At 52.6% G+C, this 18,014-nt stretch overlaps 5 protein-coding genes across 5 annotated transcripts; 4 read left to right on the top strand and 1 right to left on the bottom strand.

Annotated features, from left to right (window-relative positions):
- Positions 1-41: 41 nt before the first annotated feature.
- Positions 42-1,151, top strand: PLICBS_007918 (uncharacterized protein; the record flags this gene model as incomplete). Its single annotated transcript, XM_018328157.2, has 1 exon — positions 42-1,151. One exon carries the CDS (start codon positions 42-44, stop codon positions 1,149-1,151), a length of 1,110 nt encoding a protein of 369 aa, XP_018173290.1.
- Positions 1,152-5,338: 4,187 nt separating this feature from the next.
- On the top strand, positions 5,339-6,358 carry PLICBS_007917 (uncharacterized protein; the record flags this gene model as incomplete). Its single annotated transcript, XM_018328156.2, has 1 exon — positions 5,339-6,358. The coding sequence occupies one exon, from the start codon at positions 5,339-5,341 to the stop codon at positions 6,356-6,358; it is 1,020 nt and encodes a 339-aa protein (XP_018173289.2).
- A 3,789-nt stretch (positions 6,359-10,147) lies between these two features.
- Positions 10,148-10,669, top strand: PLICBS_007916 (uncharacterized protein; the record flags this gene model as incomplete). The annotated part of the gene is made up of 2 exons (XM_018328155.2): positions 10,148-10,166; positions 10,233-10,669. The coding sequence occupies 2 exons, from the start codon at positions 10,148-10,150 to the stop codon at positions 10,667-10,669; spliced, it is 456 nt and encodes a 151-aa protein (XP_018173288.2).
- A 2,123-nt stretch (positions 10,670-12,792) lies between these two features.
- PLICBS_007915 (uncharacterized protein) lies at positions 12,793-15,091 on the top strand (the record flags this gene model as incomplete). The annotated part of the gene is made up of 9 exons (XM_018328154.1): positions 12,793-12,796; positions 12,843-13,082; positions 13,135-13,259; positions 13,318-13,543; positions 13,599-14,130; positions 14,196-14,310; positions 14,395-14,659; positions 14,724-14,908; positions 14,966-15,091. The coding sequence occupies 9 exons, from the start codon at positions 12,793-12,795 to the stop codon at positions 15,089-15,091; spliced, it is 1,818 nt and encodes a 605-aa protein (XP_018173287.1).
- Positions 15,092-15,364: 273 nt separating this feature from the next.
- PLICBS_007914 (uncharacterized protein) lies at positions 15,365-15,793 on the bottom strand (the record flags this gene model as incomplete). Its single annotated transcript, XM_018328153.2, has 3 exons — positions 15,365-15,479; positions 15,542-15,729; positions 15,785-15,793. The coding sequence occupies 3 exons, from the start codon at positions 15,791-15,793 to the stop codon at positions 15,365-15,367; spliced, it is 312 nt and encodes a 103-aa protein (XP_018173286.2).
- Between the last annotated feature and the right edge of the window lie 2,221 nt (positions 15,794-18,014).

Genomic DNA, 18,014 nt, shown 5'->3' with positions numbered 1-18,014 from the left:
AGTACCTACAAGCTGGTGTTGAAGATGGCATCCTTCCGACGATGGCAACCTTTGTCAAAAGCGGGTTCCACGAGACAGCAGACTGTGCAATGCCCTCGTTGACCAATCCCAACAACATGTGTATCATTACCGGGGTTCCCACCAGCTTCCATGGCATATCCGGCAACTTCTACCTGGACAAGGAAACAGGGAAAGAGCACATGATTCTGGATGATTCCACCATGCGCGGGACGACGATTCTTGCCCGACTAGCAGACGCAGGAGTTCGAGTTGCCGCCATCACCGCAAAGGACAAGCTCCGGCGCATCATTCAGCATGGCTTGTCTCCTGAAAAGGGATCAATCTGTTTCTCGGCCCAGTGCGCAAATGAGTGCACGGATGTCGAGCACGGCATACACGGGGTTGAAGAGTGGCTTGGCCAGTCCGCACCCTCGCAGTATTCCGGAGAACTATCTTTATTCGTCCTCGATGCCGGATTGAAGCTCTTGCAAGAGAACCGTGCGGACTTCTTCTATCTGACACTCTCGGACTACATCCAGCATAAGTATGCTCCGCGATCTCGACAGGCGAATGAGTTCATGCACGCTATCGACACGAGGCTGGGCGAGTTTGTCAAACTGGGAGCGGTTGTTGCCGTAACTGGAGATCACGGGATGAGCGACAAGGCTGATGAAAACGGAAAGCCCAATGTCCTGTTCCTGGGCGACTTCCTGGATTCGAATTGGCCAGAGAGCCGCGCCAAGGTCATTTGTCCTATCACGGATCCGTTTGTCAAGCATCACGGGGCACTTGGAGGCTTTGTCCGAGTTCATCTGACCAACACTTCCGTTGTAAGTGACATGATCGCAGCCTGCCGTGAACTTCCTCAGGTAGAGACGGCTCTCACTGGCGAGGAGGCAGCATCTGTCTATGAGATGCCGTTGGATCGCGAAGGAGACATTGTGGTTATCGCCAAGAAGAATTTTGCCATTGGGAGCAAGCGAGAAGAGCACGATTTGTCCAACTTGGAAGGCCATCGACTCCGTACACACGGAGGCTTGTCGGAGCAGCAGATTCCGCTCCTGAGATCAACCGCGATTGAGTCAACGAGCTCCTCAGAGACAAAGAGATGGAGGAACTTTGACATTTTCGATCTGGCGCTCAACTACTAGCTTTACCGCGAGATTAGATATGGCTACGTCTTTCACGACGCATCAAACAGAGAAAAGGTCGCCGCCTGCTCCAAGTCGCCACTGAAGGCGCCAAAACCATCCATGCCAAGATCAAAACCAAGGAGCCCATTCAAGTCCTGAGCCAGATGTCTCTCATGATCAAATTGCTGTGCTCCCAGCATGACGGCTTCTAGACTCCTCGCAATGCCTAACAAAGGATGGCCGGACCGGTCCTCGCCTGGAGTAGGTTGAAGAACTCGAACCAAGTGGCGCAGATGGCTAGGAATGTCAAGCTCGTCGTTGGCGCACGTAGCTCGACTTTGCCTATTGGCGGCTTTCACAAGACAAACCGAAGCGAATGCAATTACCGCTCCGATATAGCAGGGCAGGTTTTGGAGTCGATCTCTGGGCTCGTTGTTGACGCTGCAAACCACAGATAACGCATGTTCCAGGGCGCGGTGGGCGAAATCGTTGCCATCCCCTGGCAATTCGCTGCCAAGCTCCAAGTCTTCTCGCGTCTGGCCCCGAAAGACATGTGAGAAAAGATATAGCTTCGCGGCGTGGTAGTACAGATCAAAGATGCGTCTAGAGGGCTCAGCTTTGCTGGTGTCGAACTTCAAAACCCCAAGCCACTCGCTGTACCATTGCTCATACAAGTCATTGAGGCAAGAGATTTCGGCAAGTCTCTGGGTCGCAATGCACCTGTCGATGTCACCGCCGAATACATCGAACACGCGATTAAATATGGACCAAAGCTCGACTTGACTGATCAATTTCTGATCAGACTCCGATGCGAATGCAGTTTCCAGGAAAACCCGAGGACGTTTCAGTAATTGAAAGTCTCGCGTGAGGGGAAGCTTTCCATGACTGAGAGAGCAGTGGTGATCGCACAAGTACACGAGGAAGTAGAGCCGGGTTCGATCGTAACACTCCCTCTTTGTATGTGGCATCTTAGTAATGCATCTATGAAGATCCAGCTCGGTAGCAATTCTAACGGCTTCCCCGAAAGATTAGCTCACGGACTTTTGACCGGCAGATTTGACCAGTAGATTCAGCTTACCCAGTCCATTCAAGGCTGTCGAGATCTCGGGTAGCCACAATGCTCCAATGCAAAGAGCTCGGACATCGTCGAATTCGTGATTACTGGCAAACACCTTTTCTTGCGCAGTTTGTTGCAGTGCTTGGACGAGAGTGGAGTAATAGGCCGACCCCGAGCAGAATGCAGCAACCGTGCAAATTGCGACTAAAAGCAAAGACGATCTCATCCGAATTGTCAGTAGCGAGTCTGCGTCTGCGAGAATTCCGTGCACATAGTGATCCATATTACGCTGGTAGAAAGCAAAGAGGAACTCGGCAACCTCGACTGGAACTAGCTGCTGTGAAATGAAGTCGAACCCACGTCCAGGCGTTGAGCTTTTGAACGAAGCGTTGGTCATTGAAGAGGCCGGAAACCCTCCCAGACTACATGACAGATTCAGGGTAGCGGGGTGAGGAGAATCTGGTGAGTCAGGGTGAACTGAGCCGTGTCCACCGGGTAGCGAAGACTCCCCGCCGGAAGGCTGAGGTCGAGTATGCCGCATCTGATTGGGAATGTCGGACCGGGCTGCCGCCGGGGCTGACATGAGTTGTTCAAGCCTGGTGAGCCGATCTTCCATTTCCTCCTTCCATCTAGGAACCAGGACTCTGTCAACAGCGGTGTCCAGGATGTCACTTTCCGGAAAAGGGGACTGCGTACGAAGCATCACTTTCTAGGAGAGATTGCAAGCTCTTGTTGATGGTGCAAGTGACTCCCCTGGCTGTGCAACCCATGCATGGCGGCTTGTTACTGTTCATATGACATTTGATCTTCTCACAGATATCAGCTACTTTCAAACGAGGCGCGGCGACAGAATTATACCTTGAGTTTGCGACAGGAAACACAGGCGGTGATTTTTCGCGATATCTGTGGGATCTTTCTATCGCCAAATGACTCGCGCAGGGCCATCGCTGCAGGCATCGAAGGCATTTTCGCATGCGACCGATGGATGTTCAACATGTTTGTTGCTGGACATGCTGCAAGGCTGGACACCTCAATTTCACCACGACGTTCGAGCTCGACCAAGCGACGGCGATCTTGCCGTCCTACCTGAGGGGTACGCGAAACTGCGGTGTTGGTTGCGTCTGACGACTTTATTGGCCCAGACGCAGTCATAAGCACGGGCCAGGCGGGGTCGCGCAAAATGAGGACGATCTCTCCTGTTACCTGCATGTATTTTGTACGCACGGCAACGCACGACGCCTGCTTGGGAGTGGCGACCGTGGTCGCCGACGAACCATGCCGCAACCTTGCTGCTCAGCGAAGGCGCCAAAGCTCGGCAAGCAGAGCGCCAAATGTACGATCAAACATGCGTCACTGTGGCAGGAAAGGCGCCTCCCGCGTTGTAAAGATCAAATGCCGGGCGGCTCTAGGACAGCATCTCCGACGTGACACAGACCACGCACAATGACGCCTTGCACACTGGTGGTTGCACGATGTAGCAAGGTCTGCTGTGGCTCTGTGGCTTTGGTACAGTGGCTCAATAGCTCCGCATGGCGGCTTCTCACACACTCCCCCGGTGAGCCTGGATCCCGACACATGAGACGTGGGGAGAGTAGCAGTAAGGACCTTAGGGTTAGGCATGACGGACAAAGCATGAGATCTCACGGTTCAAGCGAGAGGAACCCCGTTGCGTTGCACAATAGTACCGTCGCAGTGCGTAAGCGCAAATCCTTGCGGCACCCTGCCGCCTCGTTATTCGGGCCCTCTTCAGCGGTGCGAGCCTGTGTTCCTGTTTAAACATGCGCAATTTTCTATTTTCTTATGTTCCTTGCCCCAACCATGGAGAAACACCCGCCGAGGGACCTTAGATTGCGCGCGGGGCAACGAAGCACAGTGCCATTTCTGCGCCTGTTGCAGCAAACATGGTGGCTACTATTTAAGAGAACTACTATTGAATCCGGCGGCCGCAGTGCCTCCAATTGTTGCGGTAGCACCGCAGCCCATGGTACCCTCGATTAATACGGCCGCCGCCTCGTTGGCCATGACACCTTTTGTCTACCCAGCCATCTGGTCTCAATTCCCGGCGTGGGCCCAGCCTGCGGGACGGTGTGAGACATCCGCCTGGGCGTAAGAATAGAGATATGCAACTGTCAAAATAGTGATAAGCAGTTTCACGGCGTACATGAATCGGCCCCTGGAGTACCCCGGGACTTTCGGTCTGCGCAGTGGCCCCAGCAGATCTTCCTCTTTTTCTTTTTCTTTTGCAATCAACGGGCGTTGCGGCGAGACCAGGGCGAGCGGCTCCGCGATGGAATGGCACGGCTGGAGGGCCGTTGGCAGGATGCAGCAGGACAACGTAAAACGAGAGCCTGCAGAGGTCCCCAAGAGGCGCTAAGAGCTTGGCGCACAAAAGGCAGTCGCCAGCAGGCCCATTAGCCCCCCTGCCGCATATAGCCCGGGGGCCGAGGCCATACTGGTCGCAATCTGTCCTGCCGTGTAATGCACCGACATTGCCCAAACTTGGGATGGCAAAAACGCGGCCGACACAAGCACCAGCCACGCCTGAATATATATGCTGCGGTAGCAAACGCTGTACTTTCCGCAGTGTCAGCCATGGCCATGAGTATCTATGGTGTCGTTACCTGACTCTGACAGACGCTTCATGGTTGTCTTATGCAAGCCAGCTGCGTGGCTGGGCTACCGTAAGCAGCTGGAACCCCGGAGAGGTCGGAGAACTCGGATGCGCCGGATGACATCCAATAGCACCACGGCTGGATTCTCGTGCAGCACGCAATAATTGGACTTCAGCCCCCGGGTAATTTAATACTCGCTGGGACTGCTACAGATTTCCCGAGGCTGCAGTCCGCCACGTCGTGCAACCGATTCAAGCCATCATGTCTGAGACTGTCGGAGAGACCAGGCATACTTTCTGAAGGGAAATTGAACATGAAGGTGGTCAGCACGTAAAAATGTCCCTCAATAGTTGAATAGTGGCTGAACTTGTCATACGCGGGGTGATTTTGGCGTGCGCCTCGGACGTATAAAAACCTCGTCTGTTCGTCTCAATGCCCACGCCCATGCATCTCTGCACACACTTCATGCTTTGGTTCGAACCGAATCTAGCCGAGAACAGCAGAAGACAACTCGCCTTGACCGAAATTGCCCCAGGATGGCAGCTGAAACACTCCTGATTACAGGCGCAAGTGGCTATTTAGGAGGCCACCTTATCAAGGCAGCACTGGAGAAGGGGTACAATGTTCGCGCGACTGCCCGAAGCGACTCGTCTGCCAAGAAGATCGCGGCACAATTTCCCCAGAGCGCTGCCCAACTGTCTTACGCAATCGTGCCTGATATAACGAACTTCAAGTCCTATGAACAAGCTCTGCGGGGAATCTCGGGGGTTGTCCACTCAGCATCGCCGTTTGTGCTCAAGCCAGAAGACAACATTAAAGACCTGCTAGAGCCTGCGATACAGGGGTCGCTGGCCATTCTCAAAGCTGCACAGCAATGGGGCGATTCCGTGAAGCGTATCGTTGTCACTTCAAGCCATGCATCGGTGTGTGACCTCTCGAAAGGAAAACGCCCCGGCTACGTCTACAACGAAAAAGACTGGAATCCAGTGACATTCGAAGAGGCTTCAACCGCAGACGGAGTGGTGGCATATTGTGCCTCAAAGGCTCTAGCCGAAAGGGCCATGTGGGATTGGATGACGGAGAATCGGCCAAACTTCGATCTGGTCACTGTCACGCCTCCTTGGATCTTCGGTCCTTATGCAACCGAATTGACAACAACTAAGCACCTGAGTGAATCAATCCAGATTCTCTACGATCTCTTGAAGGCAGAAGACATTCCGCCGTTTGACTTTGGCGGATTTGCCGATGTACGCGAAGTCGCAGCAGCGCACATACTGAGTTTCGAAACGCCAGAGGCAGGCGGTCACAGGTTTTGGGTTGGCCAGAACTTCAACTACCAGACTGCGGTAGACGCAGCCAGGACGCAACTCCCTGAGTTGTCCCAACGGCTCCCTGAGGGCAGGCCAGGATTCGTGGAGCCAACGTACACTGTAGATGGCAGCAAGGCGGCGAGGGTGTTGGGCCTCAAGTACAGACCATTGGCTGAAACGATGAAGGATACGTACGTGCAGTTGCTACACGCTGAGAAGCTGGAGGGACCTTCTGCTGCGGCATAGCGCCTGTTCAGTGGTCAGCGCATGAAAAGCTGCAACGTCAAGTTTTGCATCGTTGAACATTTGTTCCACAGCAATTGATACAAGTTTTACTTCAAAATAGTAAACGTGTTCTACCAGCTCCCGTGAAGGGGTCGTACCATACCCGGTCATAGAACGGAGTAAGATTGTCTTGAGTGTCATCCAAGGACTACTCGTACCATAGGTGCCTTTGACATTTTGGATATCCCGCATTCCGGAGAACAGTCAGGGACATATACATGTGTCAGACTTAACCCTTTACTCGTAACCATGTACATGATTTGCATCTTATACCAGTCCTCCGGCTTGACAGTTAAATGAAATTCTCTTCCTATAGCCATGGCTTCTGTGGGCCGAATCACCTCATTTATCGCAATGAACTAGTCAGTGGCAAGTGAGATCAGCACTACTGCAACGTATTCAGGAATCTCGTGATCGATGAGCTTCTATTCATTGCATGATAAGTTATTTGGAATCTTTAGCTAACCCTGGTCAATTCGCCAAAATGCAAAATACCCTTTGCTCCAGCGTCTTGTACGGCGAAGTGACGTTTGCCCTCATGATTGCAACGATACGTGCCATCTGGATGGCCCATGTAGACAGCGATGCGATTCCTGTCTATTTCTTCTTACCTCGCAGCGGTTTTGCGAACGGGCGACGCATGTGGTCTTGTCAGCCTCAAACCCCTTGTCTGTTATGAGGAACCATCAGCACTAACCTGACGACGACCTTATGGTGGGAGTCCCACATGGTGTATGGGCCTCGATAAGGACACTATTTAGGTCCGCCGCCGGACGGGCATCGCAAATTGTGATATTGTTTCACTGTCATTCGCACCCTAAGAATCGCATTATCATGGTCAAATAGCCCCTCCAGAACGAAATGTCTACCCCAGTGGCCATCGTTACCGGTGCTTGCTCAGGAATCGGCCTCGCACTCAGCAAGTACCTGGTTCAAACAAGGAAATGGCGTGTAGTTATGGCTGATATCCAAGAGGATGGGTCGACCACGGAGCTTGGATCAGAGAACGTCCTGTTTGTCAAGACAGATGTCAGCTCTTGGGATCAGCAACATGCGTTATTCAAACGCGCCGACGTATGGGCAGGCAGTGGAGGCATTGTCTTCTTAGCTGCCAATGCCGGCCTCTCTGATCCGCCTGCATCTCTTGATGGACTCCTTGGCAAGTCGAAAGAAGACGAGCTCACGCCGCCAACGCTTGACCCCATTCAGGTCAATCTACTCGGAGCCATTTATTCGCTGCAACTGTTCGCGCATTACGTGCGCAGTCGCGGTGGCGCGGGCAAAGCGGTGTTGACCTCGTCGGGTGCCGGCATCTACCCTATGCCAAGTCATCCCGTATACGCAGCATCTAAACACGCAGTAAGTTATTGACAACCACAATCTGGGGCCTGGGGCAATTTCGCGTTCAACTAGCGTTGCTAGGCTACACCGTCACTTGGCGATATGCTTACTTGCAACGCAGATTGTCGGCTATACAAGAAGTATTGCACCCAGTCTTTTGTCCGACTGCATAACCGTCAACACTATCCTGCCCGGATTCACACCAAGCAACATGACAGCTCCACTCCTGGGCGTAATTCCACAAAAATACGTTACGTCACTTGATACGATGATGGCGGCCTATGATGTGTTCCTCAACGACGACTCACAGATGACTGGCCGGGTTCTGGAGGTCTCAGCTAGCAAGACGTCGCATTTTCGGGACCACCCACCGTACCCAGACGAGGAGATCAGATGGCTCAACGAGGAGAGTGCAGGGTTTTTTGCCAAAGCATTTGGGCTGGCATAGATCAGCAGTTCAGCTCCTTTTCTGCGGTTCGTGGACAACTGGGGGCATCACGGTCTAGGGATTGATGTCATATAATGCGATCTGTAGTCGTATTCATGCTGAATAGCTTTAGAATTGTCTCAAGTTTGTTCTTGGACTTCATTCCGGTCCACGGCGATTTTGTGACCGACATATCCTGCCCCTAATTCGGCGGCGGGCCTATCGGAATGCTGTATAGTACGTTAGGCTGAGATATGGGTCTATACAGGCGTACGGCCCCAGTACCATACAGTGAAAGGAGCGTGAGAGAATGAGAGTCAGTCCTTTTAGCAGTTCGTGCAGCTTATATAACCGTCCTGTTCCCAGGCTGGAGTAGCCTGGCGTGAATGCCAACTCCTGTATAATGATGAGTTGCTGGTATATAGCCCGAAGTGGGAGTAGAGCTGTATAAGATATAATATAAAGGAATGCCTAAGTAAAGCCCATGTAAGCCTTCTGCTATTGCCTCTAATATGTCCCTAATTCGGTCCTGCTTTTAAGTTGATATATAAGCTGTTCTTAATAATATTCATAGACCTTATTTAGACCTGTATAGAGCAGATGTTAGGCTACGAAAGTAGGGCGCTAGCTGCCCAATTTTGCTTACTGAAATTTGCCTACACTATTGTCGGCCCGAAGTTCGGTCATGCCCTTAATAAATTGGCCCGTGCGAATGAACCTGTTGACGTGGCGCCCTAGGATTGGGCAGTGATGTTTCTCGCAGCAGTTAGGTTCTGCCTTATTATATTAGCCTAGAAGACAGATATTCCACGAGGGGCAGACCGGGGAAGTACACGGAAAACTACGCAGTCAAGTGAATACTATGCTATGGGCACTCAAAATACACCGCTCCACTATGTCAAGGTGTTGCGAATGTGCAATTCCGAAGATCCGCACGCACTTGGCTTATGACGGAGTTGCTGAGCAAGAAATTTAGGATCAGGGATGGCGGGGGTAAGACGGAAACCGAGGTTTTGCTGCGACTTTTTATAACCCGCCTTGGCCACGGTATTCCTCAACAATAATTCTGCACGGCCTGACGTTGGCTGCCTAGATGGGGTGACTCACACCATACTCCTGCAAGCGTTTACGATAAATAGCGAGTACCAAACCCAGCTGCGACTTTTTGCAATTGTATTTCCAGGCCAGCAGCTCAAAACAAGATGGCACTTACACGTCAGCACACCGCACTGGCAGAGAGCATTCTCCAGGACCAATTTGGTCTTCAGCATGACACTTTCGTGATTAAAGAAACGAAAGAAAGCAGGCACAATTTTGTCTATTGGATTGACCTTTCATGTCCTCCGTCGGAGCCGCTGGGACCTATCTCTCCCAGGCCTTTCACATGCCCGATTCCCTCTGATACGTCTCGACTAATTTTCCGTCTCCCTAGAGGAGCCGTGAGTTTGGAGGAGTCTGTGCGCATTCGAAATGAAGTTGCTTTCCTCTCTCTGGGACGCAATGCACTCTATTCGATCAATCCCTCTCTCATCTCGCAAGTTTTCGACTGGGCGGACGGCGACGGGACCGAGTTCGGTAATCGCTGGATACTACAGGAGTGGAAGGAGGGACAGACCCTGAGCACCAAGGATGTTGAAAGTCTGGACGACAAGACCCAGCGCTTTGTCCTTGATCAAATCGCGGCCGTTCTGAAAGCTTTCCAGGACTTCCGGCTTCCCGAGAGTGTCAAAGGCTTCGGTGGTCTCACATTTGATGAGGATGGCGTGATGACTAGCACTAAAAGCGTAATACCTTGTGGTGGGCCGTTCTCTAGCTACAGCAACTTTTTAAGGGGCATGCTTGAATGGCAGCTTGAAGCGACCGAGCGAAGCAGTCACCTGCGCGGCTGGCGCGAATATCCCGAGCTGCGAAAGCGACTGCAAACGTTCTTTTCCGATGGGCTTGAGGCTCAACTGGCTCGGGTACCAGAGCAGCAGCAAGTAATGGTACATGGTGACCTGGGTGAGTTGGCGATAAGCTAGTGTTGACGATCGCTGGCAGTGGAGTCAAGGCTAACGTCGACCGCAGCCCTGTCTAATATGCTTTTCGACACGTCGACGTACCGTTTGAGCGCTGTCTTGGACTTTGACTTTTCCCATCTTGGCGCGCCCATCTCTGAGTACCTCTTCTCCTTTTGGGACATAGGGGAGGTTCTGCCAGGGCGCGCGAAGCCAGAGGGGCCCGTTCGAGACTGGCTCCTGAGTGGATTTCCCGAGAGCGTGGATCCGAAGTTTGAACTCCTGCTGGTGTGGGATTATGCGCTCAATGAGGCTGGTGTACAAAAGCCATCAACAATTCATGGCGCGGGCCATGTTGCTGATCTGTGGTGGTTTTCGCAAGAATTATGTCAGGCCTTCTGGTTTACAGACAGATACCTCGCGACCCAGTCAGCAGAACAGCTGGAAAAGTTCAAAACCGGCCATGCCCGCTATCTCGAGAGGGCATTGACACTGTGGGGTTTCTGACTCTGATAACGCGTCTGCTAATTGACTGAACACCATATTGAGTTCATCTGGACACGAATGCGCAAAGCTTGGCACGTGTCGGAACTGGCGATACGCCGGAACGTGGACGTTGCCATTAGCCGTACGCGAGCAGGCCTAACGCTACCGATGGAACCGGGCCTGCAAGCGGATGCTAAAGTTGTTTGATACGGCCACGACAGGATGAAACGCGGCGGCATCGGCAGCTGTCTCTGGTGCCTGTTCGCAGGGCCACTGCCTGGCCACATAAGTACATGGCTACTCCGGCTGGTGTGCACCGCCTTCTTCGTGATAGGTTCTGTGTCCTACTTCATCTTCACAAGAAATCTGGAACCACTACAGACGTGAGAGAACACTTAACACCTTATTCTCGAAAACCTCCCAACTCGACAAGAAAGGGGTGCGGACAGCGAGCCATTCCGGCAGACAGCACTTGGGCTCTGCGTGAGAACTAGACCCGTGTTGGACAGCATGCAGGGCGCTTAATTTAACTCTGTATACAATCCACGTTGCAATGTACTTGCGATCCTGGATACGAACAAACATGCTTCTTGCTGTACTAGTGAGTCGCCGGACAGCGGCGATGGGCAGCGGTGGACTCTTTGTCAGCTTGAAGTAACTTGAAGTCAGCCACTGAGAATGCCTCAATCTGTCGCGACCCTGCCTTGCCCCTGCCTGCCCGACCCCGCGGCGCAGCAGCGTCCCTTGGCCGGTATCCGTCTTGGCAAACGATCAAAGGGGTGTTGACACAAGCCAAGGGCCAAGCAATTAGGGCAGCCGCTCACAACGCCATTTTATGAAGTAATACATCCACGCGACCAGGTCTCGAAGCGTCACCCATGAGCGGCTTCCTCGCGACATCGAGGGGGAAGCTCGGGATGCAGGCAAAAATGGGGGCGTCTTCCCCTCGTTTTAGCGCCACTCTAATGGCCGATAAGACCAGTGGCGTGCGCTGCCAAAAGGCCCAGATATTCCAATATCCTTCTGGAGCTGACGTCGCGAAGCAAAGGGACCCTGCTTCTGCATTAGGCCACCCAGCCACATTTAACCAGCTCCGTGGACAGTGTCACGTATCATCATCCCTGGCGACACACGTTTATCGAGCGACCGGGCCGCTCATCAGATCATTCCTCCACCATCCCATTGGGCGCCAATGGCTCCGCTCTGGACCTTGCCAGGCCTCCGCAAATTGCCCGAAGGAGCGGACACATCAGAGTGCGTTCGTCAATGGGACAACATGGGGTCTCAAGGCAGCTCGCATCATCCGCGGGCTTAGTGTTGTCAACGGCCTCGCCATCCGTGTGATGCACGAACCGAGACGTCCTCATAGCCGAGGTGAGGGATCACGAGACGCGAATCCCAGCGTCCAAGAACGCCCCCTGCTAGTGTGCGGAAGCGACCGCAACTCCTCTGCAGCAGCGCTATCGCCAAGCCCCTGTGAGAGCAAGGCCGATCCGGGGAGGTGGGGACTCGGACAAGGGGGCGAGGCGCCACTCAGAACATCACACTTCCACTCTCCACTCCTGAAGGTGTGCGCTTTAAAGTCGCCTCTCTGGATGAATTGATTCCACATCTGCACGAGTCGTGCGTAGGGAGCGCTGAATACAGCTTCGCGTACAGTATTTGAGAAACAAAGATGTCAAGCTCCTTGTTCTGTTGGGCATGATAGTGGCGATTCTTTTCATCGGCAGTCCGCACGTCAAGTAGCGGAATCTTCCCGCCCCTTTTCGCTCAATGGCGCATGCCGGCTTTGCCGCACGAGATAACACCCAACTCTGAGGACCGATCTAGACGCATTGAACCTAGGCTAGCACGAACGAGGAAGTTCTGTACCGGTTAATACAGACCCCTGACATATCTTTCACCATGGCATTGCTGGTTAACCCGCCTAGTTCGCGGTCATGCGTCGTTTCTGGGCAATACCACCGGGCGAATCATAATGCCCACACCTCAGTGAGCAGCATACTGCGCAGGGCTAAAGAAATGAGAAGTGCTTGATGGTTCTTATATAACGACACAGTCTGCCGATGGTCTCGCAGGGACACTGCTTTCACTGGTCCTGCTCGTCTTTGTCACTGCTCACTAGTCAGCAAGAGCAACGAATCATGGGTATGTAAATGTGCCCTTCTATGGTGGGCCTGCTAATGAGAAACAGAGGAGAAGACTGTGGACCGAGTCGGCGCCGACGATGCCGTTCATTCGACCGACGAGAAGCCGTCCATCGGCGACGGCGAGAAGCATCCTCCGACGTACGATGTGGCCATCCTGAATGCCGACTACGAGGGCAAACCAACCGAGGAAGAGCTGGCCACCCTACGCCGCGTTCCTGGGAGCTTACCGACGGTTGCCTACCTCCTCTGTGCCGTCGAGTTTTGCGAGCGCGCATCCTATTACGGTACGGGCTGTACGGGCTGCTTGTGTACGACTCCGTACTAACAGTCCTCCAGGATGTGCCCAGATCTGGACCAACTACATCAACCGCCCTCTGCCGAAGGGCGGCAACGGCTACGGAGCGGTGCCGAGCGGAAGTCAAGCCACCCAGGGCGCCCTGGGGCTTGGCGAGCAGGTGGCGGTATGCCAAGCCGGTCCAACATGTCACTTGGTCCACGCCTTGCTGACCCCCCCTACAGAACGCCACCAGCCAGTCCTTCAACCTGCTGGCCTACTGTCTCCCGCTCTTCGTCGGCTACCTTGCCGACACAAGGTTCGGTCGCTACAATATGATTTTTTGGGGTGTGTTGGTGTGCGGTGTCGGGCATGTGCTCATCATTGCCGGCGGCGCGAAGCAGCTCATTGAGAACGGGACTGCGAAGATTCCCTTTTTCATTGGAGTCTACATCCTCGCCATCGGAGCCGGTCAGTAACAGTTCGATACATGGCCGCCGCTAGTCTACTGACAATTGCATCACAGCCATGTTCAAACCAAACGTATCACCGTTGTTGTTGGATCAAATGACCACTCATGTTCCCAAGGTCGTCACTCTCAAGTCCGGCGAGCGGGTCATCCAGGATCCGGAACACAGCACGGAGAGAGTCATGCTCTGGTTCTATCTTTTGATCAACATTGGCGCCTTTATGTCGACTGCGACCTCCTATTCAGCGCGCAATGTTGGATGGTGGCTGGCATTCTTGCTGCCTTTGATCCTGTATATCCCCCTGCCCCTATTGCTTATCTGGCTGAAGCCCCGGCTGGTTCACCATAAGCCTGGTGGCTCGGACCTTCCGAATTTGATGCGCGTCATTAGCCATTGTCTGAGGAACGGTGGCATCTTCCGCATTGGCCGACGTGGGTGGTGGGACGCCGCGAAGCCCTCGGTCATTGCGGCGAAGGGCTTGACGCCGGAGACGCACTATAACGATGCCTTTGTGGAAGACGTTAAACGAACCATGCAAGCCACTGGCATGTTTTGCTTCTTTCCTGTTCAGTTCTGGAACGACAATGGGTATGCTCTACCCAGCTCCCTTCTAGCGAGTTGAGATGATGTGGCGCTGACTCTTGGTCATATAGTATTGGAAGCTCGGCCAATTTTCTGGGCACTATGCTCACAGGCAATGGCGTTCCAAACGATGTCATTGGCAACTTCAACTCACTCAGTATTATTTGCCTCGGCCCTGTTCTAAATGTAAGTCTTTCCGCTTAGTCTTCTTCTTTCGTCATATCCAGATCAGTGGCGTCCTTGTGCAAGTCTAATATGCCACGTGAACAGTACGGACTGTACCCGCTGCTTCGAAAGTCCAAGATTCGCTATGGCCCAGTTGCTCGAATCACGACTGGCTTCTTCCTTAGCACCATCGCGGGTGTAGGATACTGCGTCCTTTGTTATAAGGCCTACCAGACGAGCCCTTGCGGTTGGTACGGATCGTCAGACCCTCTATGCGTTGAAGAGGGGCTGGTATCGCCAATCTCGCTCTGGTGGGAGGCTATTCCGTATGCCCTTGGTGGATTCTCAGAACTCTTCATCAACGTTCCAGGTATGACCTTGAAAGCGAGTTGGAAGTCCCGCAAAGTCTCGTTCATAGACTGATAAAGATACAGCGTACGGCATTGCCTACTCAAGAGCGCCTATTAACATGAGAGGCCTTGTGTCCGCAATCAATCTATTCAATACCGGCATCGCTTACATCGTCAACTTGGCCGCTTCGGCCGCGATCGTCGACCCACACCTCGTCTGGGACTTTGGAGCGCCAGCCATCATTGGAGCTGTCGTTACTGTGTTCTTTGTAAGAACTCGCCATCGATCGCTACTCATAATTTCTCTGATGCTTACCTTTTTCTAGTACTTCACCTTCCGTCATATCGACAAAGAAGAGTACGTTCTGTCGACGAACCAGACCAGCGAGGTCGAGCCAATTGAAGGGATCGGGGCAGAACACAGCGATGAGAACGTTCAAGCCAAGGTCTGATGTAGTAAGCGTACGGCGAGAGTACAAGCCTCAGATTTGGGCGTCTCGTAAGCCAGTGTAAGGCCGGATGAAGCTCCGTTAATGGAAAGGGGTCTAAGCGGACCCACGGCGGTATAGCTAGCAGTTGCACACCCGACAACATGTTACTACGCATTGGACACTTGTATTGTACTCTCTTGTGACCAGCCCAGCTAGGTACCTCGCAGACAAGACCAGCATCACCGACACAGCACCCCAGATGACGCAGCACAGTCGCCGACTTCCATTTCGGTGCTAGTAAGGGAGACAGTAGTAGATACTGTAGCATGTTCCGTAGCGAGATCCCGAAAAGAGTTGATGCTTGTCATCTTTGAAGCAGTTGAACTTCCTATACCCATTGGAACCATACCTGTCAAGTCGATCAGTGGATGTTCTCGGGAGGACCCCATTTACTCGGAACCAAATACACACCCGACATCCGAGTAGTCACCGACTCCGGGGGCCTGAGCCACGACTTCAATATTGAACTTGAACTCGACACCAGTCGGGAACTTGCAGTATTCGTATATCCCCGTCTCCCAGTAGAAGTAGGGGCCATAAGACATCAGGCAAACGTTGTCAGACGGGGGCTGGGTAGGGTTATGGTCGTCTGCGTAGTACTGTTGCAAGAATGTGAGGACAAGTGGATGCAACAATAATACAAGGTGCACTTACAGCAACCATCGATATCGGTTGCGGGCCACCATTGCAGTTTACAAGATGGATTGCCTCGCCAGCAGCAAACGTGGTAAGGAAAAGCGATGAGAAAAGAGCAGTGAGTTTCATATTGGCAATTATAGCGCAGTAGTGTCACTTCTTGCATGGAAGACGCTCAGTAGAGGTAAACTTGTGTTGCAATATATATCGCATCATACTAATTGTGGAGGCTTTGACGGTCCCATTTGTGCCATTGAACAGCAATAAGCTACACTCCGAAAAGCATTGGGCTAGTTGTCTAAAAGCTGACACCATGACGAGGGAATTGGAGTGAATTGGGTTACATGCTGCGCTTTCCCCTTTAGGTTTGAGCAAGGGCGGTGTTCAGCATGTCAGCGTATATGGAAACAAGACTTATGGAATCAGCGTCAAGAAAACCTACAAGGGATACACCGATATCATGATTGATAGCAGACCTCGTATTGGGTTTTCAGTCATCCAGGATTGCGACCAAATAGGTTCCAAGAACGTCATCCATCCTAGATGTCGACACTTTGCGATCTGAGTATAGCTGTGCATGCGGACGGCGTGACACTCAGAGTCGGCGCTCGGTGTTTTCGTCTGAGATAGACAATGACAATGTCCGAAATACATTGCTTGGCCCTGAACCGCTTCCCCCACCGCTGATCCTCGGTCTTGACTGCTAGAATTTGGAGTGGACGTTAGACTACTTAGTGGAACAGTGGTCACATGCAACAATGCTGGACATGTGTTTGTCGTGGGTGTCGCTATGCTCCTTACTTCCGCAGTAATCGTAAGGGCGGCCGGCAAATTCGGGTAGTCGTCGATTAAGGGATCAGGACCGCAAGCCCGGTGGGAGTAGGTTTGGTCGACTCCAAACGTCACCAGAGCCACCAAGCGATATCTTGTTTCGGGGCTATTTGAAGCCCAACGGTCAGTAAGAGTGTTGGCTTAATCAGGGGGAAAAGAGGCCGGTCCAACACCAAGTGAATGATAAGAATAACTTGTCGGGAAAGCCGAACGCACTTGAACTGCGATGACCTTCGATGGAGCTGCCGGCAAGCCCGTAATCGCTCCGCATTATGGAACCAGCTGGGCAGAAGCGCCAAAGGCCGTTTTTTGCATCCGTCCAGCAGTTGAACCCAGTTCCACCGTAGTTGAGTTTGACCGGTCGACATTGAGGAAGCCGCTTGTAGACGAATGCGAGACGGAATCCCGCCTTTGGAGCAGGCTGCTGTGGCATTCCAAACCAATCATGTCCTTCACACTGTCCCATCGCCCCCCTGCACTGACGAAAGCATCAATGGTTCATACCTCAAAGGTTGAGAAAAGTGATTGGGATAACGCCGTGAAAGCCACCGCAATTCGCTTGATACAATACGCAATTTGCGCCGGGAATATCCACAAAATGGTATTTTAATGCCTCATAATAGATTGTCGGTGACAACAAAGTCAGCTGCAGCTCAGCTGTTGTTGTTTAACGTGATGAGTGGCTCATTTCAGCTGAGGCAGGCAAGCTACTCTACAGGCTGCGCCAACGTCCAAGCATTGTCCGCGGTACGGTGCTGGTCCCCTGAGTCGAAACTGAACCGGGCTTTGTCCCGTCTGCTTGTCACGAGTTGATTGGATGCAGAGTCCGCCACGCCTCCATAAACTCCAATCGCAACGTGAGTCGCTGCCTTCTCAGGATGTGTACTATTACTTGTGTCTATCGTAGCAGCGCGGTGCTTACTGGCGCATGTGGAATCATGAGGTGCGGACGGAATAGTTGCTAGTGACAAATCAAACGGTTAACATATCGCTAGTAGCTAGTCGACTGTTCTGCCCGCAGGTTTATGTAACTTCTCTTACACTATTAATAGTACGCCAACCACGTTTTAGATTGCCACAAATGTGGTGTGCTTCCATCTTCTTGCTGTAAGTATTCCAGCAGAAAAGGTCAGCATTGGCTAACACAAACGTCACTATTTACTTGGGTAATTTCACCTGGCCATTGTCCTACCGCATGACGGAACTGCATAGTGGCTCTTGATGGGCATCATGACAGTCTGAAACGCCGGGCTGTTGTCATCTCTACCTAGGGCAATAAGGTCATTTAATGCACGTATCCACTCTGGGCGTGGCGCCTGCATGCAACATAACGGTTTCAGTAAGGCGTAGGCGTTTGAAAAGCTGCCTATGAGCGACGCGGTGGGAAAATGTGTTCGGCGCCAGTGTTGCTGTTGAT

The sequence above is a fragment of the Purpureocillium lilacinum genome (assembly GCF_023168085.1).
Source record: "Purpureocillium lilacinum CBS 284.36 DNA, scaffold_5, whole genome shotgun sequence".
NCBI lineage: Eukaryota > Fungi > Ascomycota > Sordariomycetes > Hypocreales > Ophiocordycipitaceae > Purpureocillium > Purpureocillium lilacinum.
This window is presented reverse-complemented; position numbering and strand designations above follow the sequence as displayed.